The sequence below is a fragment of the Monodon monoceros genome, unplaced genomic scaffold, assembly GCF_005190385.1.
Source record: "Monodon monoceros isolate NGI ecotype Baffin Bay Population unplaced genomic scaffold, NGI_Narwhal_1 Super_Scaffold_17, whole genome shotgun sequence".
Lineage (NCBI taxonomy): Eukaryota > Metazoa > Chordata > Mammalia > Artiodactyla > Monodontidae > Monodon > Monodon monoceros.
In genome coordinates, this window is record NW_021703773.1 from 16,237,825 (window position 1) to 16,263,851 (window position 26,027).

The window sequence follows — 26,027 nt, forward strand, 5'->3', positions numbered from 1 at the left end:
ATGTTCTATATATTAGTATAAATACTGGAATATATATATTTACTATGAATTTGAACTTTGAAATAACTAAATTTTTACTATACATTATATCTGTTATAAAGTTTTGATCTCCTTTTGCGTAAGAACACACAGCAAACAAGAAATGCTGTTGTTCTTCCTTCAAAATATATCCAGGGTCAGATCACTTGTTATCACCTACCATCAACCTGCTTTACACTACCAGCATCTTCTGTCTGGATTACTGTAGTAACCTCCATCTCATCTCTTTGCTTTTATCCTTGCTCCATTATACTCTATTCTCAGCATAGCTCACATTACTCTTCTGCTCAAAACTTACCTATTAAGGCTTCCCATGTGACTCAGAGTAAAATCTAAGGCCTCACCAATACACTGACCTTTCTGGTCCCTGAACACATTTCTACCTTAAGGCCTTTGCGCCAGCCATGATTTCCCTTTGCCTGGTGTGTGCTTCCCTCAAAATCACTATCGCTAATACTGTATACAATTAATTTTATATTATTTATATATACATATGTGTATTATGTACTTATGTTGTTTTTTTGTCTTTCTCTGGCTCTCTCCCCAACACACACGTGTGCACAAACACTAGACTGTAAACCCCATGAGGCCAGGGATATTTGCTCTGTTCACTCTTATCTCAAGTGCCTAAAAACGTACCTATCACATATTAGACATTCAATAAATACCAGTTGAATAAATAAATATAACAACAGCCAACACTTAATGAAGGCTTACTTCATGTCATACTTTTCTAAAGCTTTAAATTATTACAGCATCCTTGCTTTACTGATACGGAAACTGAACCACAGGTCGGTTAAGTAACACGCCCCATCTCACACCGCTAGCAGCCTGGTTTCTAGCCAGAGTTCCCAGCCATCACTGTGGTACTTCTGTTGAAGATGATCGCTGTGTTTGGTGCTATAAAGTTTTTATGGAAGAACCAGAAGTTGTATATTAGCCTCTACATGCAAAATACTTCTCATATACCTGGATTCACATTGTTAGTATACAATGATTAAATATACAGATGAATGCCATTACTCTGAAGCCTTGAAATATTAAGCTTAAAGAAATAGGGAATCACACCAAGAATTTGATGTCTCATTTGCCAGATGAGCAGGCTCAACCAGTTGCATCCATCATTAGTTAAAGCCAATCTCAAGGCCTGCAGAGCCGTGGTACTGTCAACAGTGTTATATGGATCTAATCTCTGAATCCTTATCAGCATCATTTTCATTTTTTAGACAGGTTTCATTTATCATACCATTGTGCTATATTTCACATCAAATGTCAAGATAAAGTCTCTGATGTCAAAGACATAGAGGCAGAGATTTTCCAGGCTTGCTCATCAGAATGCAGTGATCCTGGACATTCGGAGAAAATGGATGACACTGGACTTTTAAAGCAGTTGGCATTAGGTGAACTTTAGAGCGAGTATCATTCTTAAGACAATATAAGAGAAGTTTCAAGGACTAAAGCTATCCGAAGAATTGGACTAGAAAAACTGTCATAGCAGGTAGTCCAGCATGACTGGGACCCAGACTGAGCAGTGTTTTACTCATGTTTCAATCAGTGAGGCAGTGACAGGAAAAAGTACCAAGTACAAACAGTGATCAAAGGATGATCTAATAGATATGCTAAAAGATTCATAATTAAGGAAAAATTGCCTAGCCACCCAGGGTACTTTCATCCATGTGAAGATGCTTCCATATATAGGATTATCAAAGATTATCATGTGAGCACTAAGAGTGAAAATGTGAATGTCCATTTTCACAGATAAGCCAAAAAAGAGGAAAAATATAAGAGACTATGCTTCAAAAGACAGTGGTCCTTTTCTTGTTTATTTTTTGTTTAAATGCATTTTATAGATTTTTCTTGATAATACCATCTTTTTATCACCTAGTAGCCCCATAAGTAACAAAAAATGATCTGTACCAGGGAAATGAATTAAAGAGAGGTTAAATGGCTTTCCTGGGGAAAAACATTTATTTGCAAAGCTAGAATAGGGCAAAAGAGAAACTCTGTTCCTGATGCATTTCTTACACCAATCACAGATGATGCAAAATATTCAGTGATATGAAATGAGTGATTTTATTTTTAACATAGAATCATGTAAATTTTAAGCTACATTAGTTGTTTTGTTATTGTTGTTCTTGAATTTTAGATTACATTTACAATAATGACATGAGAATAGTAATGTTCCTTGATGGTTGATTTTTTTCCCAAAGATAAAAAGGAAAAAAGCCCACATATTTTTTTTTAAATTATACTTTTCATATATATCTGATATGACAGAGTTACCAAAACTTTTGCATTGTAGATTTACATATTCAGTTCATCTCACATCAAAAGCTGTTCTGTTGGATTTTAAATGAAGAATATAACATAACTTTTCATTTTGAACTTACTACTTTAGTTACCAAAAAAATTCTATGAGTAATTATACTGTGCATTTCAAATTTTCTTTCATTAGTGAATAAAAGAAAATCTATAATAAGGCTAGAAATGTGTTCTCAGGAAAATATTAATTACTAAAATTGCTTAGAAGCTGAGTCATAGGGCCTTTTAAGTTTTTGCCGTACACTTGGAAGAAACTTAGTCTTACTGCGTTGTCACATTTTTTACCTCTCAACATTTTGAAAGCACAGTGAATATGAGAAGCTCTCTCATCAGTCATATTATCAGTTTTGTTCAAAAAGAAAAGGTGCTTCTCCAAACATAGTTTATCCCCAGTAGCTGTCTTACTAGTGTCTGGGGCTTAGGGTTGTTTTGTAGTATCTGCAGAGTCTTCCAGCTCTGCACTCTGTGTTCTCATTGGCTGACCTTCTAGGGAGGGCCAATTATAATGAACTATTTCAGCATATTCTGCTGAGGATTTCCTTAGTATCGATTGGAGCTTTTTGTTCTTGGTGTTCTGTTTTGTTACTTTTTCTCCCCCTCCCCTCCCCCCTTTACAATATGTGAACTACCAGTCTTATTGGCACTGTAATTCAGGTCAAGCTCATAAAGACAGCCATTTCTTCACTGTACTAGCAGGGCTGACAACTTTTTGTAGAGAAGGGTTTGATTAAGACCAATCATACCCTTCCTAGCCTGGCGAAATCAAACACAGTGGCATTCTTGGCCACCAGGATATAGATAATACCTATTTATATCTCTTAGGTAAATCCAGGAGGACTTCGCCTAGCTATTGTATGATCTATATCACATCTGCCATTTGGTGTAGCAGCCTAGCAAGAACTAGTGCTACCTCAGAGAAGTTTATGTAGTTTGATGAATAAAAAGAGGACCCCTAAGGAAAGGGCTAGGAATATGTAACTGTCAAGAAATGGAGAAATCTTTTATTAGGATGTCAGAGTGCTAAGTACCTCGGGATTTCCACTCGTTTTGTGCACCAGCAGGTGACCCGGATACTTCCATTTGCCAGCAGAAGCCCACCTGCCTGCCCATCTGCCTACCTGCCTGCTCTCACACTTTGTTTTTACTATAAGACTCAAGTAATTGGTTCCATCTTAAGCAGGATTATAGTGTCATACAGTGGGAAGATCACAGAATGCCTTTAAGTACTTCTATTAAATTTAACACTAAATAAATAAGATAGTATATCTTAATAGTTCAAAAGAATCTCTTCCTGGATGTTAGTGTTCTCAGAAAGAAACTGAGAAGGAAATAATAAAGATGATTTCATTTTAGTTCTGGGTACCTGGGCATACCAAGGAGATTCAGGCCTAGGGTGTCATTACTGCATTCCTACTAACTAATATATCTTAAAATAGTATCTTCTTTATTTAGAGTTACATGGTTAAAAAAAAAAAAAGGATTGATTCTATCATATATAGAAAACGGATCCCCCATTGTCTATAGGCTTTGATCAGGAAAGCAGTGGCTCTTCTACTGGCAAATCTTAAATAGGCAAGATTAACTTTTTTTTTCTTTCTTTTTAAAAAGACTTTATGTTTTTAAGATCAGTTTTAGGTTTACAACAAAATTGAGAGGAAGGTACTGAGATTGCTTATATATCCCCTGACCTCACACATTTATAGTCTCTCCCATTATCAATATCACTCACCAAAATGGTTTTGTTTTTTTGTTTGTTTGTTTGTTTTTTTACCAAGGACAAACCTACACTGACACATCATAAGCACACAAAGTGTATAGTTTACCTTAGAGTTCACTCTTGCTGGTGTACATTCTATGGGTGGAAACTTAGATTACTGATTTCAGCTCTTTCTTCTTTTCTAATATATGCATTCAATGCTATGAATATCCCCCAAGCACTGTTTTCATTACATTCCACAATTTTGATAAGTTGTTTTTCATTTTCATTTAGTCGAAATATTTTTAAATGTCTCTTGAGATTTCTTCTTTAACCCATTTGTTATTTAGAAGTGTTTTTTTTTGTGTGTGTGGGAGGGATGAGAATTAATTACTTAAACTTAAAGACATAAGTTTATTTAAGAGCAATGAGGGAACTCTTTGGACTTCTTGGAAGTGTTGCCAAAGAAAATACAGGATTTTCATCCTACATTCTGATTTTATGTTGATAATAAATCATCATGTTTTCTTCTTTTTGCTATTGCAGTACTTCTGTTGCAAAGAATGAGAGTCATATGCTAGCCGAGTGAGAGATTATCACTTAAATATTTTCTTAAATTTCAAGTGTCTGCTCTTCTTGTACTGGGAGATAGTAAATAAGGGACTGAAAAAAGCTGAAAGGATTCACACAGGTAATTTTTCATGACGTATGCAAGAAGGGGGAAAGAAAATGAGCAAATAAAATTTCATAACTAATTTGAGTCAAACTGCATGAAAAGACTGGACAGAAAGAATTCATGTAGATGGTAAATTATAATCACAACAGCATTTCCTTTAGCTGTTGACAAGCTCTTGGTTCATTCTGTAATCATGTACTTTAAAAATGAAAGAAGGGACCAAAAGTGCTTTTGTGGATTTGACCTTGAACTGAAACTGTCATTTGGGTGACAGCAGGCATTATCAAACCTTAGTCTTCATTTGCCATTTTCTTGGTGTCATAAATGCTTCTTTTTAAATAAGTTACATTTTTTTCAGTGATCAGAATTCAGAATCACATCTCTCTGGGATTGGTGTGAGCACTTTTTTTTTTTTCTTGTAAGGAACTTATGCCAAAGCATACCTACTTTGTTACAGTTATTAGAATTAAATGATATTGCATGTAGAGCTTGTGTTAAACACAATGAGTGCTTGATAAATGGTAGTTGTTATTAGCACTTGGTATCGTTGTATTTGTTATTATCTATGCTGTTACAGTTATTAGAATAATAAAACCTTCATTTCTTAGTTCTGAAGATCTTAGTTTCTAATCAGATGAAGTAATGTCAAGCACATGGCTTATAGTATTTTATTTGTCTTGCTACACTACTGTCATTGATTGGTAAATATTTAATAGAATAAAAAGAAAACACACATAATAGGATTCCTCAGAAGCTGTAATGTGAATAAACCAGAAACGGCTATTTTTTAGTCAGTTTGCTTGAAGCTGTGATTTAAAAATATATCCAGACACAACTTTGGATGGGGCAGCTGCACTACAAATGACTGAGAAATTAGAGATGGAAACAAAGACAGTTTAGATCAGAGTATCAAGAGTAGCCTTTGCACGGAAATACCAAGACAGAATTGATGACAATATACACAAGACTGTATATGCTTCCACAAGATCGTAGGAATCATCTAATCCAGTTCCTAGTTTTCTGGATGAGGGGATATTGAATATCTGAGAGATTTGGTGACATGCCCAGGGTTGAGGACAAGATGGAATAACTTTCTGACTCCTAGTTAAATACTCTTTCCATTAAAGCAGAAATACTGTGGGAATCAGCAAAATATCCTGGATGGAGATTTTTGTCAAATTTCTATAACTGACTGGTATCAACTAATAGAGTTCTTACTAGGTATAGGACACTGTACATTTCTCAATGGGGTTAAACGATTATAGTAATTATATTTTGAAAAAAATCAGTTGAAATTCTCTAATAAAATGAATGCATTGATAAAGCTATCTCCTTATTTTTAAAACTTTGATAATGTGGAAAAGAGTCATATAACTTTTGATAGGTCATTTTCTACTTACTTTGAAGGATGGAGAGTCATTAGACTTAGTTGCTCTAATTTGTACCTTATGCTTATATTAAGTACATTTTACAGTAACTCTGGAAGAATCATTACATTGTGCATATGTGTTTGTGGTAAAACCTTTTAACAAATTATATTAAGTTTACTTCTGATGTTAGGTTGCTTCCTACAGTTTACAGTTACATCAGCCAGCAACATTTTCATCTGTTATTTCTAGTTAACTATAATTATTTTATTCAAAAATAACTAATAATTATTTTATTCAAAAACTATAAATAAAGGCTTAATTCATAGATTCATCCATTGTTTATCTTCAAGGCATAAAACATACAATACAAAGAAAAAAATCTACCCAACATCTGCTTTTGCCCGGATTGTAATTTTCGCTTCTTTGTCTTGTTTTATAGAGCTACATCCATGGGAGCAGCCAGGCTCAATTCGTGGCAGAGTCACACATTATTCTGCTACTAAGTATCCTTTAAAACACAGATGGACTGAAAAGGACAAAGCAAAGCTGCATGCTATCAAATTGATTTTTTTCTAATATCAAGACTTTCAAGACATTAAATTTTAAACTTTACCATTTGACTAATTTTCTAATTCCTATGCTGATTATTTTTTCTTGCATTGTAATTTTTTAAATTCTGAATCATTAACAGACTGTAATTTTCTCTCTTTTTTTTTTAACTGACTACTGAATTATGAAGAATAGCTTTTGCTCTGCATTGATTATCTCTGGCTAGAGTTTTTTGTGACGTTTGTATGGTTTTCCCCTTTAGGATCTTAATGGGGAGAAAAAAGTGTCCTATGATATAAAAAGCAGGATAAAAAAATTATCTTAGTACTGGTTCCCTTAAATATTATAGTAAGTGAGAAGAGGGAGATTTAGGATAATTCGACATCTTTTTGGAACATGGCAGACTAAATGTTATGAATCAGATAACAGTACAATTTATGGTTTAGAGGTAGAAGGGTAAAGAAGATAGCAGGATAGGAAAGAGGTAAGGTTCATGTCTAAAAACTAAATATTACTAGAATGAAGTAAGGTTACTTTTGGGGCAAAAGACTGTACTTTGGGGGAACGCTGACATTTGTGTGAGTCCTGTGGAAATATTTGTATGTTAAATTTAGTGTTGAAAGTGTTGAGTCATTATCGGGATTTAGAGTGTGCCTTATAGTGTCATTTATAAAATTTGATTACTCTCCTGGTTACTGAGATTCATATTCAAATGAAGCAGTCTAGACCAAATTTTCCAGTATTTGATGTAACGATAACTATTTAAACCTTTAAGGATTCTTAGGACTCACCTAGGCCAAAACTTTATTTTATAGCTAGGAAAACTAAAACCCACAAGATTTAATGGACTTGCCTTAGGTTGGAGGAAGAACTAGGATTAGAATTGTTTTGTTTTGTTTTTAATAGTCTACTGGTTGTACAGGTTTTATATATATTATTGTATTATTATTTATAGGATTTCATGAATAAGTGTCAGTCATGACATCTTGAAGTTTTAAATTTTATTCTGGGTGGAAAAGACTATCTTTTAATAGCATTAAAGCTTTGTATTTTATTACTTTGTTGTGCTATAACAGTGCACTCTTTAATCCACCTAGCAAATATGTATATGCCACCTTTAGTTCTCTTTTACTTGCATAATATGTTCTGGACAGTGCATCAGGTGCCAGGATACACTGAGACTTGTATTAATTATAGTGGAGGAAAGGAGTGGGAGGTTCTTAAAAGCACTCCCAATTCTCAAGAAACTCACAAACTTCCTCATTTGTAAAACCAGGTTTAGTAAACTAACCACACGGCACTTCTCTGTGGAATATGAGATAGCTAGCACAAAGAAACCATCTAGCACTCACTAAAGGCTTTGGTTTTTCCTGTTGTATTTTTTCCCATCTTTCTCACTCAAAACTTTGCTGGTCATAGATACCATACATAAACATTTACTGGTTGATTGTTTTAACATTTGGCAAAGGCGTAGATGACCAGAAACAAAACAAACAAAACAAAAACATAGTCCTATGGTATTTATCAGAATTCTGAAGGTTATACTGGGAACATAATGGATTAATTTTTCTGGAGTGTGATTCACTGAGCCCATTAATCATGTGTAATTAACAAGATAGTAAAATGATACCTTTGGAATATCTGACCTTGGAAATGAAGCTTTAAATGAGATTTTAAGACTCCATTTTCTATTAGAGGGGAACTAAACACTATCTTTTTGAAACTCACCAAACAACATTGACCATCTTCTTCCTCTGTATCAGTTCTCAACATTTTTATTCCTTTCATCCTTGGCTTCTCATACTTGAGTGCATTTCATGGAACTGTGCATATCTGTAACCCATTCCTTGCATTTACTTAATTACCTATGTGCTTTGTGGCTTCACAATTAAGAAGATACTATGATGAGTATTTTTTGCTCTAGTCTGTCTCAGATTGTTTACTTAAATGTAGGTATTTCCAATTCCATTCTCAAATTTTGTGATCTTGATAAGTTAACTACGTGGTTTCTCTTTTCCAGCTTTCATAGGATAAGAGATTAATACTTTCTGCACATTTAGAGGGAATTTAGGTGAGAAAATAAAATATTTGCAAATACATTTCTAGGAACATCTCATCCTTATTAAAAAAATTAAGGGTAATGCCATATTTGCTCTTAATTTATCTTTTAATTATATAAGTTAATTTATGAAGTAAAACACATTTGTGTTAAAACACAGTACAGTAATCCCCCCACAAGTCCATAGGAAATACGTTCCAAGACCACCCCCAGTGGATGCGTGAAACTGTGGATAGTACCGAACCCTACATATACTATATTTTTTCCTATACATACATACCTATGATAAAGGTTAATTTATACATCAGGCACAGTAAGAGAATATCCAAACTGCCAGCATCACTACTCTTGTGCTTTGAGGCCATTATTAAGTAAAAAGGGTCACTTGAACACAAGCACTGTGATCCCACGACAGTTTATCTGGTAACAAGATGGCTACTAAGTGACGAATGGGTAGTGAATGCAGCGTGGATACTCTGGACAAAGGGATGATTGACATCCGGGTGGGACAGGGCAGGAAGATGTGAGATTGCATCATGCTACTCAGAATGACATTTAAATCTCAATTTAAAACTTACGAATTATTTTGGAATTCTCCATATGATGTTTTCGGACTGTGGGTAACTGAAACCACAGAAGAGAACCTCCAGAAAAGGGGGAATATGTACTGGAGGTAACTTTTTGGTTCTTATTTATATGGACTTTTTTTTTTCTTTTCTATCTGATTTCAATCCATGATGTGGCATTTTAGCAGTATACTTTATTCCAAACAGCCTATAAATACATCAGGAGTACCCAGCAAAAGGAATGAAAAGGTGTGTTGAGACCATCATTTCATTGTATGGCAGGAATTCCCCAAGGTTTCATTTCCTGGCTCACTGACATCAAGCTGAGATTTAGGATGCAAAGAAATTTCACAAACATTATGAAGTCTTCCATGTAGATTTTTTTTTTAACATCCTTATTGGAGTATAATTGCTTTAACAGTAATACACAGAATTAAAAGCCCCTATTTTCTTTCTGCTACTAGTAACTATTTGTTGCCTTATCGCTCCTGTTATTTTTATTTACAGATATCTATGAAAAGAGAAAATGTCTTTCAAAATAGTGGACTCATTAAAATTATCAGTAAAAGTTTAGTAGAAGCCAGTATCTAATAATTTCTTTTTTTATATATACTTTATGATTTTACTTTTCTTTGGCAGAGTCTACCGATATTGTTTAAACTTATCATGTAATTTTTTTGTAATTTGCATGTATATTTTTTCTCTTTAAACAACAACAACAAAAAAGGTAAATTCCAGGTGGTTGCTTTTTGTTTAGAGAACATTTATGCCTTTTGGTTTTCTCTTCCTAATTTAGTAAGCGAGATCATTAGATGCAATTGCTATATACAAAATTTTATTGAAAAGAAACCTAAGAAACAACAGATGGATTCATTTGCTATCATAGGTTACTGATTCACATTTAGTAAAAGTAAGATTTTTCTCCCTTTTAGTAGTGTTTTATTTCAGTACCTTATGGGGGGGCGGAGAACAGTCCTAAGTAGTCTTTGAGAGAAAACTATTTTAAAAAGGAATAAAAAAATGTTATGACGTTTTAATAAGGAATATACGAACTAAGACTAACTCATATAATCCTTTATATTTTTCCAAGTAAAATATTTTTTTAATTTTTAATTTAGTTATGTAATGAAAATATAAGGTATTTGCTGTTTGCAAGAAGGTAGACTGATAGAGAAATAATTTTAATCTGGTATGCCAGATCCTATAATCAGTGCTTGGAAGGAGCAACTTGATGCCTGCAGAAGTTGAACGGACTTTTCAGCTGGGTTTTGATACAGCAGAAAAAGGGTTTCTCCCCACGTGGAGAATGAGTGAGCGAGAATATTCCAGTGGAAGGTGCAACAGGTACAAAAACATAAAATGAGAGAGTATTCTCAAACTGTGAAGGGCAGATTGATGAAAGGTTAGTTGGCTGGATAATGAATATCTTCCCGTACCTTGCTAAGAAATTTCAATCACCAAGATACGTCATATGTGCTAGGTGAAACAAGACACATGAATGAGTTCCAGGATTGGCTTTACTGTCAAGTATACAAATTCTGACCTGTCCCTTAATTCTGCATATCCTCTAAGTTCTGTAATCTCAAGAAGATGACATGAGATTAGTGTCAATTAGAAGTAAAAGTTCTGAAATAAAAGGCAAAGGTTTTACTAGCAATAATAACAGTTTTAAAATATTTAAAAACATGTATTCTTACATGGTTCATATTTGCTTTTCCTATGAGAAAAATATTTGTTTTCCATTTATTATGAAAGAGTATGATTTTACTCTTGATTTGTTTTCAATCTATGATAGCAAATATTTCTTTTATTTTAATGTGTTATATCCAAGGAGAAACATACTGTAGAAGAAAATTAGTGACGGATGCAAGTTGATATTTTAGATTTAGATAGAAGACCAAGTCTTCTATGATGTGCTGACTTTTTTCAGCATTTGTTTGCATTTATCTTTAAATTGACAATCCTGATTCTCTTCCTAGGAGCAACAGTAAACCCAACATCATGTGCAATTGAGATTGGATTATAATGTAATGCAAATGTATGTGTCACCAGTTCAGTAGGATGCTCATTGCCTCTGGGTTTTGTATATAATTTACACAAACAGCAACTTCTGTTTTATGTAGGATCATATCAATATTTTGACTTTTTTCGTGGTAAGAAGGTGATTGACAGGATAAAGAGAGAAACTGGGGAGTACACAGTAGTTGAGTGTATATTGCTATGATATTAATCAATGCAAATGTGCAAAGTAATACATGAAGTAGAACAAGGGCGTGTGTGTGTGTGTGTGTGTGTGTAGGCATAGGCATTAACAATCTCAGAGCAATAGAAAAAGTCTCGGGAACATTATAATTTATCTAGTGTATATTTACATCTCTTTTATTCTCTTTTAATGTTGAGACTCTTTATAAGCATAGTCAAATGGTTACACCCATCAGTTTAATGACAGAAAAGCATCTGTTATTCCAGAGTCAGACACAGAATCTCTTAGAGATTTGTAGGACCTTTCGTTAGTCATTCAGCCTTCCACCCAAAGAAGGAAGACCTACACATTAACTCTGACAGATAATCTTCAAGCTTATTCCTCTGTCTATAAATCAGTCCTTTATCTAAGAATGTTTATATTACCAATGTGATTTTTTCCCCGAAATGATAAGTATTATGTAGGCTCTCTTTTAGCCAAAACTGTTTTCAGTGATACAGTAGAATTTAAGCTAAATAATTCTCAATACTCAAAGTCCTTAAGTTTAAAAGTATCTTTAAATAAAAGAGGAGGGGTTGGCAAGTTTAAAGCCATTTTAGTTTAATTCATGTATCTTAATTACAGCCATCAAGTTTAAAGTAGGTTCACAGCTCATTCCTTGTTAAAGCCTAGAAAACTCACTTTTGCGGGAAACATTCTGAGTACAAACTCACACTTGGTTCCTGACCCTGCTGCTTTCTAATAAAATATTTTATCTTGGAGTTGTACATAACACCTGTATCTAGTAATCCCTTTGCTTTAAAATTCCTACTTCAAGATCATAACACAAGGGTTTACTAAGTTTTTCATTTCTTTATTTTCACATAAGAGCAAAGCTAACTTCCTCTCAGACATAATAGTTTATACTATCTTTGGCATGGTCTTTTAGATCCTCTATAGCAAGGGTTGGCAAACTAGGACCAGCAAGGGCCAAATCCAGCCTGTCTTTTTTTTTTTTTTTTTTTTTTCTTTGCGGTACAGAGGCCTCTCACTGTTGTGGCCTCTCCCGATACGGAGCACAGGCTCCGGACGCACAGGCTCAGCAGCCATGGCTCACGGGCCTAGCCGCTCCGCGGCATGTGGGATCTTCCCGGACCGGGGCACGAACCCGTGTCCCCTGCATTGGCAGGCGGACTCTCAACCACTGCGCCACCAGGGAAGCCCCTGTCTACTATTTTTATAAATAAAGTTTTATTGGAACACAGCCACACCTTTTCATTTGTGTATTGTCTATGATTACTTTGCACTACAATAGCAGAATTGAGTAGTAACAATACACCATACAGCTTGCATAGTCCAAAATATTTACTTTCTGGCCCTTTAGATAAAAAGTTTGCAAACTACTGCTATGTAGAATATGAATAGTAGAAAACAAAAACCCACAACAACCTCATTACCCCAAGACAGTTGCTTTCAACTTTTTATTATCTTTCCCTGCATTTCTCTTATTTATTTTTAAGGAGATGAGATTATATTGTTTTTGAACATTTTCACTTGACATAAAATTTTATGCTTACACATTATGTTAAAATAGATTAGCTATTTTGTTCCTTTGCTTCTCCCTCATTATTTTCATCTAACCCTCTCATCATCCTTACTTAATTCCTTCTATGTTCTTTTGGTTTCCAACTTTTAGACACTAGCTTTGTGGCTTTGCACAAGTTATTTGGACCTCTCTGGTGGCTTCAGTTTCCTTATTTGTAAACCGAGGATAATAATGATCTTCCAGTATCTACATCAAAGAGTAGTTCAAAGAGTAGTTGGTACTGGGTAAGATAGTGAACAAAACAAAGTTCCTACCCTTTGGGGGCTAACATATGTAGTGACAGGACAGAGACAATAAGTAAATAAAAAAGATACGGAATCTAAAATTTCTTTAAAAAACAATGTTAATAGAGAAAAACAAAGCAGGAAAAAGTACAGAGTTCAAGGGAGGCTTCTCTGATGTCATTGGAGCAAAAACCTAAAGGAAGTGAGGGAGTGAGTTACATGGACATTGGGGGGAAAGAGTATTCAAGCAGTGGGGTAGCAGTTGCAAAGATCCTGAGGCAGAGGGGTTCCTCTTGTTGGCGGAATACCAAGGGCATAAGTCAGAGCAATCAAGGGCAGAGAAGTATAGGAAGTGGGTCAGGATATAAATCAGGTACAGCCTTGGTGTCATTTTGAGGTCTTTAGATTTTACTCAGAGTGAGATGGAAAGCTATTAGAGTGCTCTGAGGAGAAGAATGGCATTACCTGACTGACTTTAACGATGTATTAGAAAGTCCATACTATCTAAGGCAATCTACAGATTCAATGCAATTCCTTTCAAAATACTAATGGCATTTTTTCACAGAACTAGAACAAATAATCCTAAAATTTGCATGGAACTGCAAAAGACCCTGATTAGCCAAAGCGACCTTGAGAAAGAATGACAAAGCTGGAGGTATCATGCTCCCTGATTTCAAACTATATTAAAAAGCTATGGTAATATTATAAAAACAGTATGGTATGAGCACAAAAACGGACACATAGATCAGTGGAACAGAGAGCCCAGAAATAAACCTGTGCACTTATGGTCAGTTAATCTACAAAGGAGGCAAGAATATACAATGGGGAAAAGACTACCCCTTTAATAAATGGTGTTGGGAAAACTGGACATCTACATGCTAAAAATGAAACTGGACCACTTTTTCACACAATATACAAAAATAGATTCAAAATGGATTAAAGACCTGAAACTATAATACTCCTAGAAGAAAACATAGGGAGTATGCTCTTTGACATAGGTCTTAGTGTTAATTTTTTGGATCTGTCTCCTCAGGCAAGGGAAACAAAAGCAAACAAGTGGGACTACATCAAACTAAAAATCTTTTGCACATTGAAAAAAACCATCAACAAAATGAAAAGGTAGCCTACTGAATGGGAGAAGATATTTGCAAATCACATATCCAATAAGGGGTTAATATCATAATAAACAAAGAACTCATACAACTCAGTATCAAAAAGCAAACAACCTAATTAAAAAATGGGCAGAGGACTTGAAGAGGACTTCCTCTTTTCTAAGGAAGACATATGATGGCCAACAGACACATGAAAAGATGCTCTACATCGCTAATCATCAAGAAACCGCAAATAAAATCCACAATAAGATACCACCTCACACCCATCAGAATGGCTATCATCAAGAAGTTAATAAATAAGTGTTGGCGAGGATGTGGAGAAAACAGAACCCTTGTGCACTGTTGGTGGGAATCTAATTTGGCACAGCCACTATGGAAAACAGTATGGAAGTGCCTCAAAAAAATTAAAAATAGAACCAGCATATGATTCAGCAATTTTACTTCTGGATATTTTATTTACCTGAAGAAAACAAAAACACTAATTCTGAAATATATATGCACCTGTGTTCATTGTAGCATTATTTACAATAAGCAAGATATGGAAGCAACCAAAGTGACCATCAATGGATGAATGGATAAAGAAGATATGGTGTGTGTGTGTATGTGTGTGTATACACACACACACACACCATATATATATGTGCATATATATATGTATATATACACAATGACATATTACTCAACCATTAAATAAAAAGAAATCTTGCCATTTGCAACAACATGGATGGATCTGAAGAGTATCACACTAAGTGAAATAAGTCAGAGAAAGACAAATACCTTATGATCTCATTTGTATGCGGAATCTAAAAAACAAATGAACAAAACAGAACAAATCAAAAACAGACTCATAGATACAGAGAACAGGGTGGTTGCCAGAGGGCAGGTGGGTGATGGGTTGGGCAAAACAGGTGAAGGAGATTAGGAGGTACAAGCTTACAGTTTTAAAAATAGTCATGGGGATGTAATACACAACATAAGGAGTATGGTTGATAATATTGTAGTAATTTTGTATGGAGGGGATAGTTACTAGATTTACTGGTGGCAGTCATTTCCTAGTGTATTTAAATGTCCAGACACTACGTTGTATACCTGAAACTAACATAATATTGTATATTTCAATTAAGAAAAGATAGAGAATATTTCTAAGACTTAGGGGTAGGAATTAATTTCATAAGCAAGAAACAATAACCAAAGCTCATAAAAGAATAATAATTTTGACCATACTAAAACGCAAACCTTCTGCATAACTAAAAAATTTAGAAGACAAGTAGAAGAATCTATATGCAACACTTCAATCAATTCATATCCAGAAAAAAGTGAAGCATTTTCTAAGTTAATAAGAAAAGGCAAGTATGCTTATGGAAAAATGGACAAATAAGCACTATACAAAAGATTAAACAAAAAAGAATTAACATATCAAAAGATACTCAGACTCACTATTGATACAGATCCCCACTCAACAATTTGATAAAATCAATAGTTCAGCAATACCAACATAACGTTTCTTCGGCAACGTTAAGAAAAATGGAAACTCTTAACACTACTTGTTTTACAGAATATGATCATACCTAGTAAATTTGAAAATACACATATCAGCCTCTGAAAAACTCTACCTCTAGGTGTAGACCCTAGAAAAATATTACACGTGTACATGTAAAAAGACAGTCTTTGTAGGAGTATTTGAAATAGCAAACATTTGGAAACAAATGCCCATCAGTAAGATGAGGCAATAGCGTGGTACACTCTTATGAAAATCTTACACTTTTGTAACAACATTGTTTGAATTTGTGCGAAGTTCAAAAGCAATCAGATGAGCAGCATGTAGGTCACATAGTTTACATCATAATAATGCAGCAATTTACAGAGAGACAGTAGTAAAAATAACACATATGAAGATATATTAACAGGGATATGTTACACTTGAGTGACCATAGTTAATATCCAATAAAATATAATTTGCTTAATAAAATCTCGCTAAGTGCATATTTATGTCTATGTGTACTAATAATACACACACACATATATTATGTACACATGGGTGTTCATGTATTGTTTTACCCTGAGAATATTGAATATATGGCTTTACTCTCATTAAAATTTTAAAGCATTTAATTTTTAAAACTTGTTTTCCCCAGAAATAAAAATAGTGTGATTTTCCCCAGTTTTATAAAGGAATTCTGGAAGCTACTGAGCAGATGGTGTCATAAAAGAAATATTTGTTTCGTTTATATTATCTATATAAAATCATTTTTAAGTGTCATTTATATTTTGAATATTTATAAAAAATGTTTCTGTGATAGTTAAAATAATCCAGAACTCTATGAATTTTCAGTAGATCAAATATGTACATAAATGTATAGATTAGAATTTTACATGAATATAAAAGGGTGTTGGCAAAAAAAGATGAAAGGAGAACCCTAATTTAATTCCTTATTAAGGATCTACATCAGTCCTATCAGTCTGCTCCAGAGAACTAAGTTAGGCAGTCGAAATTCCCTGTGTATCAGCCGTTTGAGTGATACAAGCTTTTAATTTTTCGATCATTATTGACAACCTCCTATGACTCTGGACTCGAGGGAGTTTATATCAGTAAATTGTCCAAAACACCTTAAGAATAATGAATCCTTAAAGTCCACAAACTAACATACTGCTAGTGCAAAACATTCATTCTGTTACCTTGTCCTTTCAGGCCATGACGACATGATTGAAACACAAAGAACTTAGTAATTATCTAAATTTCAGAGGTTTTCAAACTGTGTTATTGTGGATTTCCTAAAAGTTTAGTGGTATACATGTGTGTCGGGCAGGGAGATGGTATTGCCTGGGGCTGGTAGTGGCTTTTTCTCTTGGATGCATTATGCGTCCAACAGAGGTTGGTTGGTTGGACCCATGCTGAATATATTCTAATTTTCTATGATTGCCAATAAATTGTCATTCTAATTGTAACTGGTGTATACCTTTATGTATAATGTGAAATATCATTGGTTTTGAGAGTTTATAATTCATATGCACTATGAAAGTTCTGGAATTTAAGGGCATTTAGAATTAGACCTTTAAAATCTCAAAGTTTCAGGTTATACAGTCTAAAAATTAAGGCATATTTAAATACACAAAGAGCAGTAATCTTATGTTATATAAAGAGAATAAATTGCATTTACCTCTGTGTGCGTTTGTAATTTAATCATTCTGGGACAGAACACATTGTGTTCAGATCCAGAAAAATTAATAGATTTTATTTGCATCTATTTCTACTGTTTCCTTGACAACTACTATAGATGCTGCTATCACCATGGGGATGGTTCTTCTAAATGAAGCGGCAACATCCAAAGGCGATGTTGGAAAAAGACGGAGTAAGTCTCTGTGTTGGTATTTTTCTAAGTTTGTTTTAGTCTTAAGCTTCATTTAAATCAAATGGGAAATAGATAAAAGTCCTTTGTAAATGAACTTCCAAAGAAATGTTCTGGTTTGAAGACAGTTGTGGTGTTCCTTACTTTTTTCTGTTTCTTGGATGTGTGTGTGGCAAATACTTGAAAATACATTTCTTCCAAAATGGGACTGGGTGATTTTCTGTGGAAATGGATATAAAGAAGAGCTCTTATTCACCCTTGGTTGGGGTGCTCTGACGCATCTCTGCTGAAGCTGTAGTCTCTGTAGTCATGTCCACCCTACAGGAAGAGGTGGAAAATTCTGTGGGCAGAGTCTTCAGAGGTTTTACTGGCTAATGATATGTTTCCCTGTGCCACAAGAATCAGGTATGCATTCAAGAACTGACTCAGAGAGAGAAGTTTTTGCATAGGTCTTGTACCCTGAAATACTATACTTCCGATTACCTCCAAAACCTCCTTTTAGCAACATTTAGAAAGAGGGCATTTCGTGATACCATGTTTTCCAGTGTCTTTGCCTTTTCCATTGATATTCCAAGATTTACAACTCTACCAAGTTCCAGCACTATGTCTTAACAAGGTGACTACATTTTATCCTTTGACAGAACTGTTCCTCGAAGGGAGTTGTAGAAAAAGAATACATGTTTATAAAGTAACATATCTTTGGCAGGAAAAGGGAAAAAACACATGGGAAAAATCTTCTGCCCTGAGGAGCAGAGGTTAGGAAAGGACAGACAGCCTTACATTCAGTATTTCCCGCCACAGATCTTTCTTTAATTAATATAAAGTCCCCATGTGAGCTTACGATTATGCTTCCAGAAACCTATAATTAAGATTTTTCTCAATATGCTTTGCATTTCTGAACTCTTTTTAAAACCCAGAATGTATGTGTGAGGAACACAGGCATCTGGAAAAGACTCATTATTTATTAAGAAGTTTAAAATAAAATCCAGACTTATTTTTTATGGGAATTTTAGTTATGGTGACATGTATGTAAATCAGTCATAGTGATTTCTAAATATAATTCTTAGGTATCTTAAGTGTTGAAATGTTTTGGATGTAACAGACACTTTAGTCTACCCTCTGTTTTCCCATGATGCCATCTATACACTGTTAGAAAGAAACTACACAAGCGATGAACGCATTACTTTCTTTAGTTAATCATTGCTCAGAACATCATTTTATGATTTATGTTTTGAATAAAGAATGTGACGTTCTTGGGACTGGCAAGTAATATTTATAAGGACAAATTCTTATGTGTTTATATATTTATCATGTATCCTTCATATTAAAATAGTAAGAAATATGTAATTTTTTAATTGCAGGTCTATAATTATACATATATAAATAATCACTCCAGCCCCCACCCACTGCCAGTTTATTTATTTGTGTGTCTCTGTGTGTGTGTGTGTGTGTGTGAGAGAGTGTGTGTGCGTGTGTGTGCGTGGGGGGGCGAGAGACAGACACAAGGGGTGGAGAATGGGAAATATATTTTTTAAATTATCCCTTTTGACTCCAGTGTGATTTTTATTTTTGATATAATACAAGTACTGTGATTATTATTGCCCAGGTCAGAATGCGTCTGTGTCGTCACAGCATTTTCTTCTCACAAGTATGTTATCTCGTATGGGCTGCAGTGGTTTGTTGGGTCATTACTGACTCCTGTCTCGGGTCCTCTCCCCCACGTGCGAGTACTTGAGTAGCATCATTTTGTTCCACTGCATAGAATCAAGTAATATACCCTGTCTTACTTGATCACGTTTTGAGGCTTATTTCCCATCAAACACAATCAGATGAGGCTACCGAAAGCGGCAAAGGGAGTGAAAAAGTGTTTTACTCAGCTTCTGGAGAAAAAGACAGAGGAAAGGAAGAAGTATTTGGTAATGCCAAATGTAGGAAGTAGAAAGTAAAGCATCATGTCATTAATTCTGGGTTTACTAAGATTATTGTAAGCACAGTTGCTATGTCTAGTGGCTAGTGTCTGTCATACTTGGACATTCCACAATCTAAGGAAAAAAAGGTGTTTTTCATTTCTGCGGTATTCAGCAACTGTTTTTGCTTTGCTTTCTGCCAATATTCATTTGAAGTTCACCTTCATGAGTGTTACCTGAAATGAAATGCCACAGAGGCTGCAGCTCAACGCTATTAAGCACTTAGGACTTTTCGCAATTTGTTCTCAAAACTGAGAGAATGGTATCCTACAGAGTTGAAAGAAAACTGACAGATTTCTAGACCATGTTTCAACAATGCCATACCTTATCTACTCCCTGATTTCCAGGATTGTAATTAAACCTGGTCTAATTTATATGCTAGAATAATTTAAAAATCGTATTTCATCACTATAGCAGCATATAGAACCGTTTAATCTTCCTTGTTTCTGTCTGTCTTAGTGTGTTTAATCTCTTTTGTCTTCCCCTTTCTTTTATAATTAATTATATTAGATATTTCAGTGTTTTTAAAGAATTCCCTGAAACTAACGAAAGGATACAAGTATCGCACAAATGTTTTATTCTTAAGAAACGGTTAGCTATTTCTTATTAAGAGAACTAATTTCTACTTATTTACAGAACAGATTTAAATAAATTTCTATTTCTCTAAATATACCTGTTTTCTTTTATTCTAAACATACCTGCATTTAATCGGCTCAGATTTTTAAGCATTTATGTTTTGTTTATTTTACTAATAGCAATGTATCTTATTTAATTAAAATCCAATATATGTATTTGCATACATTTTTATTATGTATATTATATATATTTGATTAGTCATCTACTTTAGAGTAAAATCTTCCTAACCATAACAGAAAGGAAAAGAAATTTCCCTGTTGTCAACTTGCCTTAGACAAAGTGACACTGAAAACCTAGACCACAGCCTAAGCACATTCTTCTGTAAAATACACCGTGTGTTCCTTTGTAAAACAAACAGACAGTAGGGGGATTTCCTCCTGCTTTGACTGTCACAGAGTTCGCATTTTCTCACTCCCCAAGCTTTTGTTCCTAGCCTTCAGTGCGCTGGGACGAACTGTTATTTGTAAGGAACAGGCTTTTACTGAGGCAATAATCTAGCCAATAACCTAAAATTACATTTCTCTGTAAACATTCCATGGCATCTGAAAATAAAATTATATTGCACATCCTAATAATGCAAATGTCTCTGCTAATATAGCCAGTACTTCACAATGCAGGGGCTGATAATCTTGTTTGCGGTTTATCACATGTTTTGTTGTGTTTTGTTTTGATCCCTCTGGGGGCATTTTAGTACTTGTAGGAATTCTGTAAGAGAAGAAAACCACCAGAAGACTTAGATCACTTTTGTTGTTTTCATACCCCAAATAGTACATTTTCATTGAGAAGAATGTGGAAAATAATGATTATCTGGTTTGTTGTACCTGTGTGTGCCATGAACTGTTACATGTAAGTATACTGTGATTAACTGAATGCATTTAAAAAATATAAACATTTGGGTTGTGTGTGTCTAGACCAATGGAGTTTTCTGTCTCTTTCTAGTCATTTGTCTAGTGGGATTAGGCCTGGTGGTCTTCTTCTTCAGTTTTCTACTTTCAATATTTCGTTCCAAGTACCACGGCTACCCTTACAGGTAATATCATTATACTAATGTGACTGTTTTCATTTTTAACTAATAGAATAAATAGAATTTCATTGGTTTATATTTAAGGATTAATATAAAGTAGCTAACTTATTTGCCAAGTGACTTTAAACTCTGTTAAGCAAGTTTTTGAGCACCTGCCATGTGTTCTGCATAGACCATATGAAGGAGATATAAGGCATGGTTCCTGCTGCCTAGCATAGCATAGTTTTATTTTAGAGATACATGTTATATGCATATTACATATGTACATAAACAGATAACAAAATGTTTTAAATTTTGTGGAATTTATCAAAATTTCTTCTTGTCTTGGTTTGCCTGTCCATCATGATTTTTACTTCATTTGCAAAATTTTTTTCTCATAAAAGCTACCATTCAGTGTCCAGTAAATTGCATCTTTTGAATTCTGCAAAGTTTTAGCTTTTTTTCCAATAAAAGCAAACTTGAAAGGGAAAATTAAATGATAAAATAATGTCTGGTCACTGGAAGTTATATAATGAATATCTCCTAAGATTTTTACCAACATATTTTCATAATTGGGGATGAAAAGATGTTGAAAATTCATTCCAAAATGGTGTTATTATAACCAAACTATACTTTTCACTAAAGCAAAATACAGCTGATGTGCCAGATTAGAGTTGTCCAGGTCATGAATTAGGCAGATTCATTTCTTGACCACATTCCTCCCTCAGCTTCTCTCAGAGGAATAAATATTCCACTTTCTCTTTCTCTGGGGAGTCCTTCTAATAACCCTTCCTTCTCTCTAATTAATAAGTAAAGGTTCTGTATTTCCTTTCTCAGATTTTGAAAACTCTTTTCTGTTGAGATAGTAGAACTAATGATATATTGATAGAAAATAAAATCTCATACCTTACATCCCTTTTGCATGTGAACTGAGCAGTTATATTAAGAGGATGTTTCTACATAGGTGATGGCAGCAATGTATGGCTTTTTCTGGGGCACAGAACTATTCCCGTGACAGAGATCTGATTATGGGCTTACAATGAAGAGTAAGATGCTTCAGCCCTACCTCTCTGTTTTCTCATACAGACAGAGGCACATTTCCAATCTCTTCTTCTCACACCCATTAAAAATAAATGTACTAAAGGAGTGGAAGAAATGTGAGTATCAGATCTGAGCTGTGAGGCCATCTACCTTTAATCCTGCCTGCAGCGTAAGTGAATTTTTAAAAAACATTAGTTCTGAGGGCAAGAAGAGTAATAAGAAAGGCAATTAAAGCCTCCAGTTTCTTGATTTTATTCTTGACATTGGCTATCTAATTTTGGTTTTGAAAATGTGAAGTCAGACTAATAAATCTCAGATTAAGTAACGCCCAGGAAAGATGAAGTTTATGTTCTTTTTCCCCCCTGCCCTACGATTGAGAATCACGGTTCTGTATGACTGGAGTCTTAGTTTGACTTGCATGTTTTCTGTTGATGGAATTTGTAGAAGAGTATTTCTATTTTTCTTAAGTTTTTATTCAGGGTGTCAAAAACAGTTAAATTAACTCATTTCAACCTACAGCATTTACAGTGTCCATAAAAGGTGTCTACTTTAATAAAAGGTGAAGTATAGTAAGGAATGCTGTGCGATTCTTAAAACCCATTTAGTTGACGGTCAGAAAATAGGGGAAGGTAAAGAGCAAATTCCAGCTTTCCTTATACATCAGAGCATCAAAATCTAACAAGAATATCATCCCCTATCTATATTTTCCTAGTCATTATATTGCTATGTTAGAACAAGTAGAGAAAAGTTGTTTTTCTCGTTCCATAGAATAATGTTACATTTGACAGAACTATTTTGTTATGATATGAAGAGTTTAAGTTTGTCCTTTTTTCCCAAAAAGTAATTGTCATTTAGTAGTATAAATCTGTAATCCTCTGATTCTTTACCAGGAGTGGACATGTAAATCACCTGGGAAGCTTTTCAAAATACATATTCCAGGCCTCACCCTAGATATTCATAGTGAGCATTTCTGAACCAGAGTATATGCTTATTTCTTTATGAGTGTGGCATCAACCATTCTTATTGTGTCACAGTCACACTCCCTTTCCAAGGGCCCACCAGGCTAAACAAGGACTGGGCTTGCCGTTAGCTGGCCTCACGGGGCTGGAAGTGGAGATGTAAGGAGTCAGATGGAAATCACGCCCAAGAGTGGTTTGTGAATATGAAATTTGACATAGTTTAGATGAAAACCCCTAAGAGGAGCTGCCAAGAAACAGACTCAGAACAGAGCTCAGCAAAAAAGCCTGGGAAACCCAGTGCACTGAAAGACTGTGACATGTCATTACAGAGACGTGAAGGCAGGATCCTGGCTTTGGCCTCCACTCTTGCAGACTCCACTGTTTGCTGCGCTGTTCCAGCTCTTCCACGGCCCACTTTAAATCATTCTCTTAGTTTATTCATCTCTTCCCATATCCCTTCAAAGCTTTCTAATATTTCTCTTCAGCCTCTTAAGAACTTCTGTTTGTATCTGCTTTCCTGCATTCTACCTTTTCCATGGATATAGTGATGCATTGTTCATCAAGCTTCCATAAATCCTTCTAGCCCTCCTACTTCATAGCTCTCCAATCATTCATCATCAAATTCTCTTGCCTTGTCAGGTTGATAGAATAGGTTATATGTGTTCCCTTCATTACATTTACAGCATCCCTCTGAGCTAACAAAATATGGTAGAGGGGAGCATTATGAGAAAAAATACCAACTTTGCATCTGAAAAGCTTTATTCTCTTATTAGTCTAACACGTGCATATATGCCAGAGTTACTTTAGTAATGGTAGGTATTGCTTTGGGGTTTGTTTTTAATCCACTGCATCATTTTCCTTCAGAATAAGGTTTTTTCTCAGAAATTTTATCAGTTCTCTTGCGAATGATTATGATAATAAATAGATGATTAACATCAAGAGCAAGTGTTGCCAAAAGGACTGGAGAGAGTATATACACCAGAGATTTGGATAAATCCTCAGCTAAGTTCTAAAAACCTGGCAGTATAGTGAAAACAGTTTCTGTCCAACTAGTTCACTGGAGAGAAAGCAAAGGTGATAGCAAAAGCCAGAGTGAGAGAGGGAATAAATGAAAGAAAGGACAAGAGAAATAATTCTGGGAATAGTTGAAAGATGACATGTTAATAAAAAAATAAAAAGAGACGATTTCCCACTGAATTATCCTATGGGAGAGGCTTGGTCAGTTATGAACATAGTACCACATTCTGAAGGAGCACTTTGCATTCCCAGAAGCACGTGTCTGTGGCACCAGCATTATAGTATTTGATAAATAAAAAAACAAACCAAATCTTGCTCCTATCGGATAAAAGTAGTTTGTAGGGAATGAGAAAATGAGATACTCGACACCATCGTTATAGCAAGAGGAAAGGTATTCCATATTCCAGAGGTATGTCTTGGCCTGGGTACTTCTGAAAAGACATTGTGGATGCCCATCTTCAATGAGAGCTAGTGCCTAGTATAATGAATCATAAACCCTGGTGACCAAGAGCTAAATCAATCCAATCCTTTGTGCCAGACATACATTGAAGTAGGCTTGCAAAAAAAATAATAATAATAACTTTCTCAACCAAGACCATTTCCTTGACTTTGAGATGAGCTGCCAGGACAAATAAACAGTTTTCTTCAAAAAGAATGGAAAAACCTCCCACTTCTGCCTACTTTAGATGATACCAGTACTTTGGATAAGACAAGAGATGTCCTTTACTGAAAATGCATATTTGAACATAACACCATCTACTAACTGAAAAACACCTTTAGCCAGGGGCTTTGGCTCCAATGCCAAAGTACTCTCCTGGGTGTAATGCCCCAGCCTTTGGTATCTGTGTTTTAGGTTTGTGAATTATAACTTTTGTACCAAGAAATGCCTCTGATGCACAGAACTATGTCCAGAATTATTTTAAAACTAATTTTTTATTTCCTCACAATTTTGAATTGTCTGATATGCAACCTTTAATTTCTTCTATAAGGAATGATCTTTTTGCTTTTCATTTTTATTTTAATTTTAAACCTCACAAAACCTTAAACATTCATGCGCTTCCTATTTTCTGAGTACTTCACACTGCTATTTTTTTTTTTGTTTTTGGTCTATATACTTGCTGAAAGGGATAAAAGTCTGTTACATGTTTACTCTATTTCCTTAAATCTTCCCCACATTTTAGTCTTAAGGGTTTTTTCCCCACAGTATCAACATGTTTCATGCCATCACTAAATTCTCCCAGATCATCTTTAAGTTTCAATAAGCAAACTTCCCTCATTTAAATCCCTGATCTACCTGTTACTAGCTCAGTGACTTTGGGAAAGTTAAGTAACTTTTCTAAACCTTGGTTTTCTCATTTGTAAATGGGAAATGTTTACATACTTTGACATTTGTAAAGATTATATGATGTAAATCACTTAGCACATTGCCTGGTACTTAGTAAATGGCACATAGTATTAATTACTCAATAACTCTTTGATGCTAATTCTCATTAGTTCTGATATAAAGATTTTACACATTTATATTTAATTTTTCCTAAGCAGGATTTTTTTACGCTAAAGATTAAGCAACTGTTGTTTTGGGGTTTTTTGTTGTTGTTTTGAGATTTTTTTTTCTCTTTCTTTTTGATGTGTAGTTGATGTACAATGTAAGTTACA

General features: G+C 34.6%; 1 protein-coding gene across 1 annotated transcript in view; it reads left to right on the plus strand.

The window, feature by feature from the left end:
* Positions 1–26,027, plus strand: part of TUSC3 (tumor suppressor candidate 3) — a 181,694-nt gene that overhangs the window by 146,798 nt on the left and 8,869 nt on the right. The window contains exons 7-9 of the mRNA XM_029226695.1: positions 6,543–6,606; positions 17,677–17,751; positions 21,291–21,381. Coding sequence (XP_029082528.1) covers positions 6,543–6,606; positions 17,677–17,751; positions 21,291–21,381 — 230 coding nt within the window. The remainder of the gene's footprint in view (positions 1–6,542; positions 6,607–17,676; positions 17,752–21,290; positions 21,382–26,027) is intronic.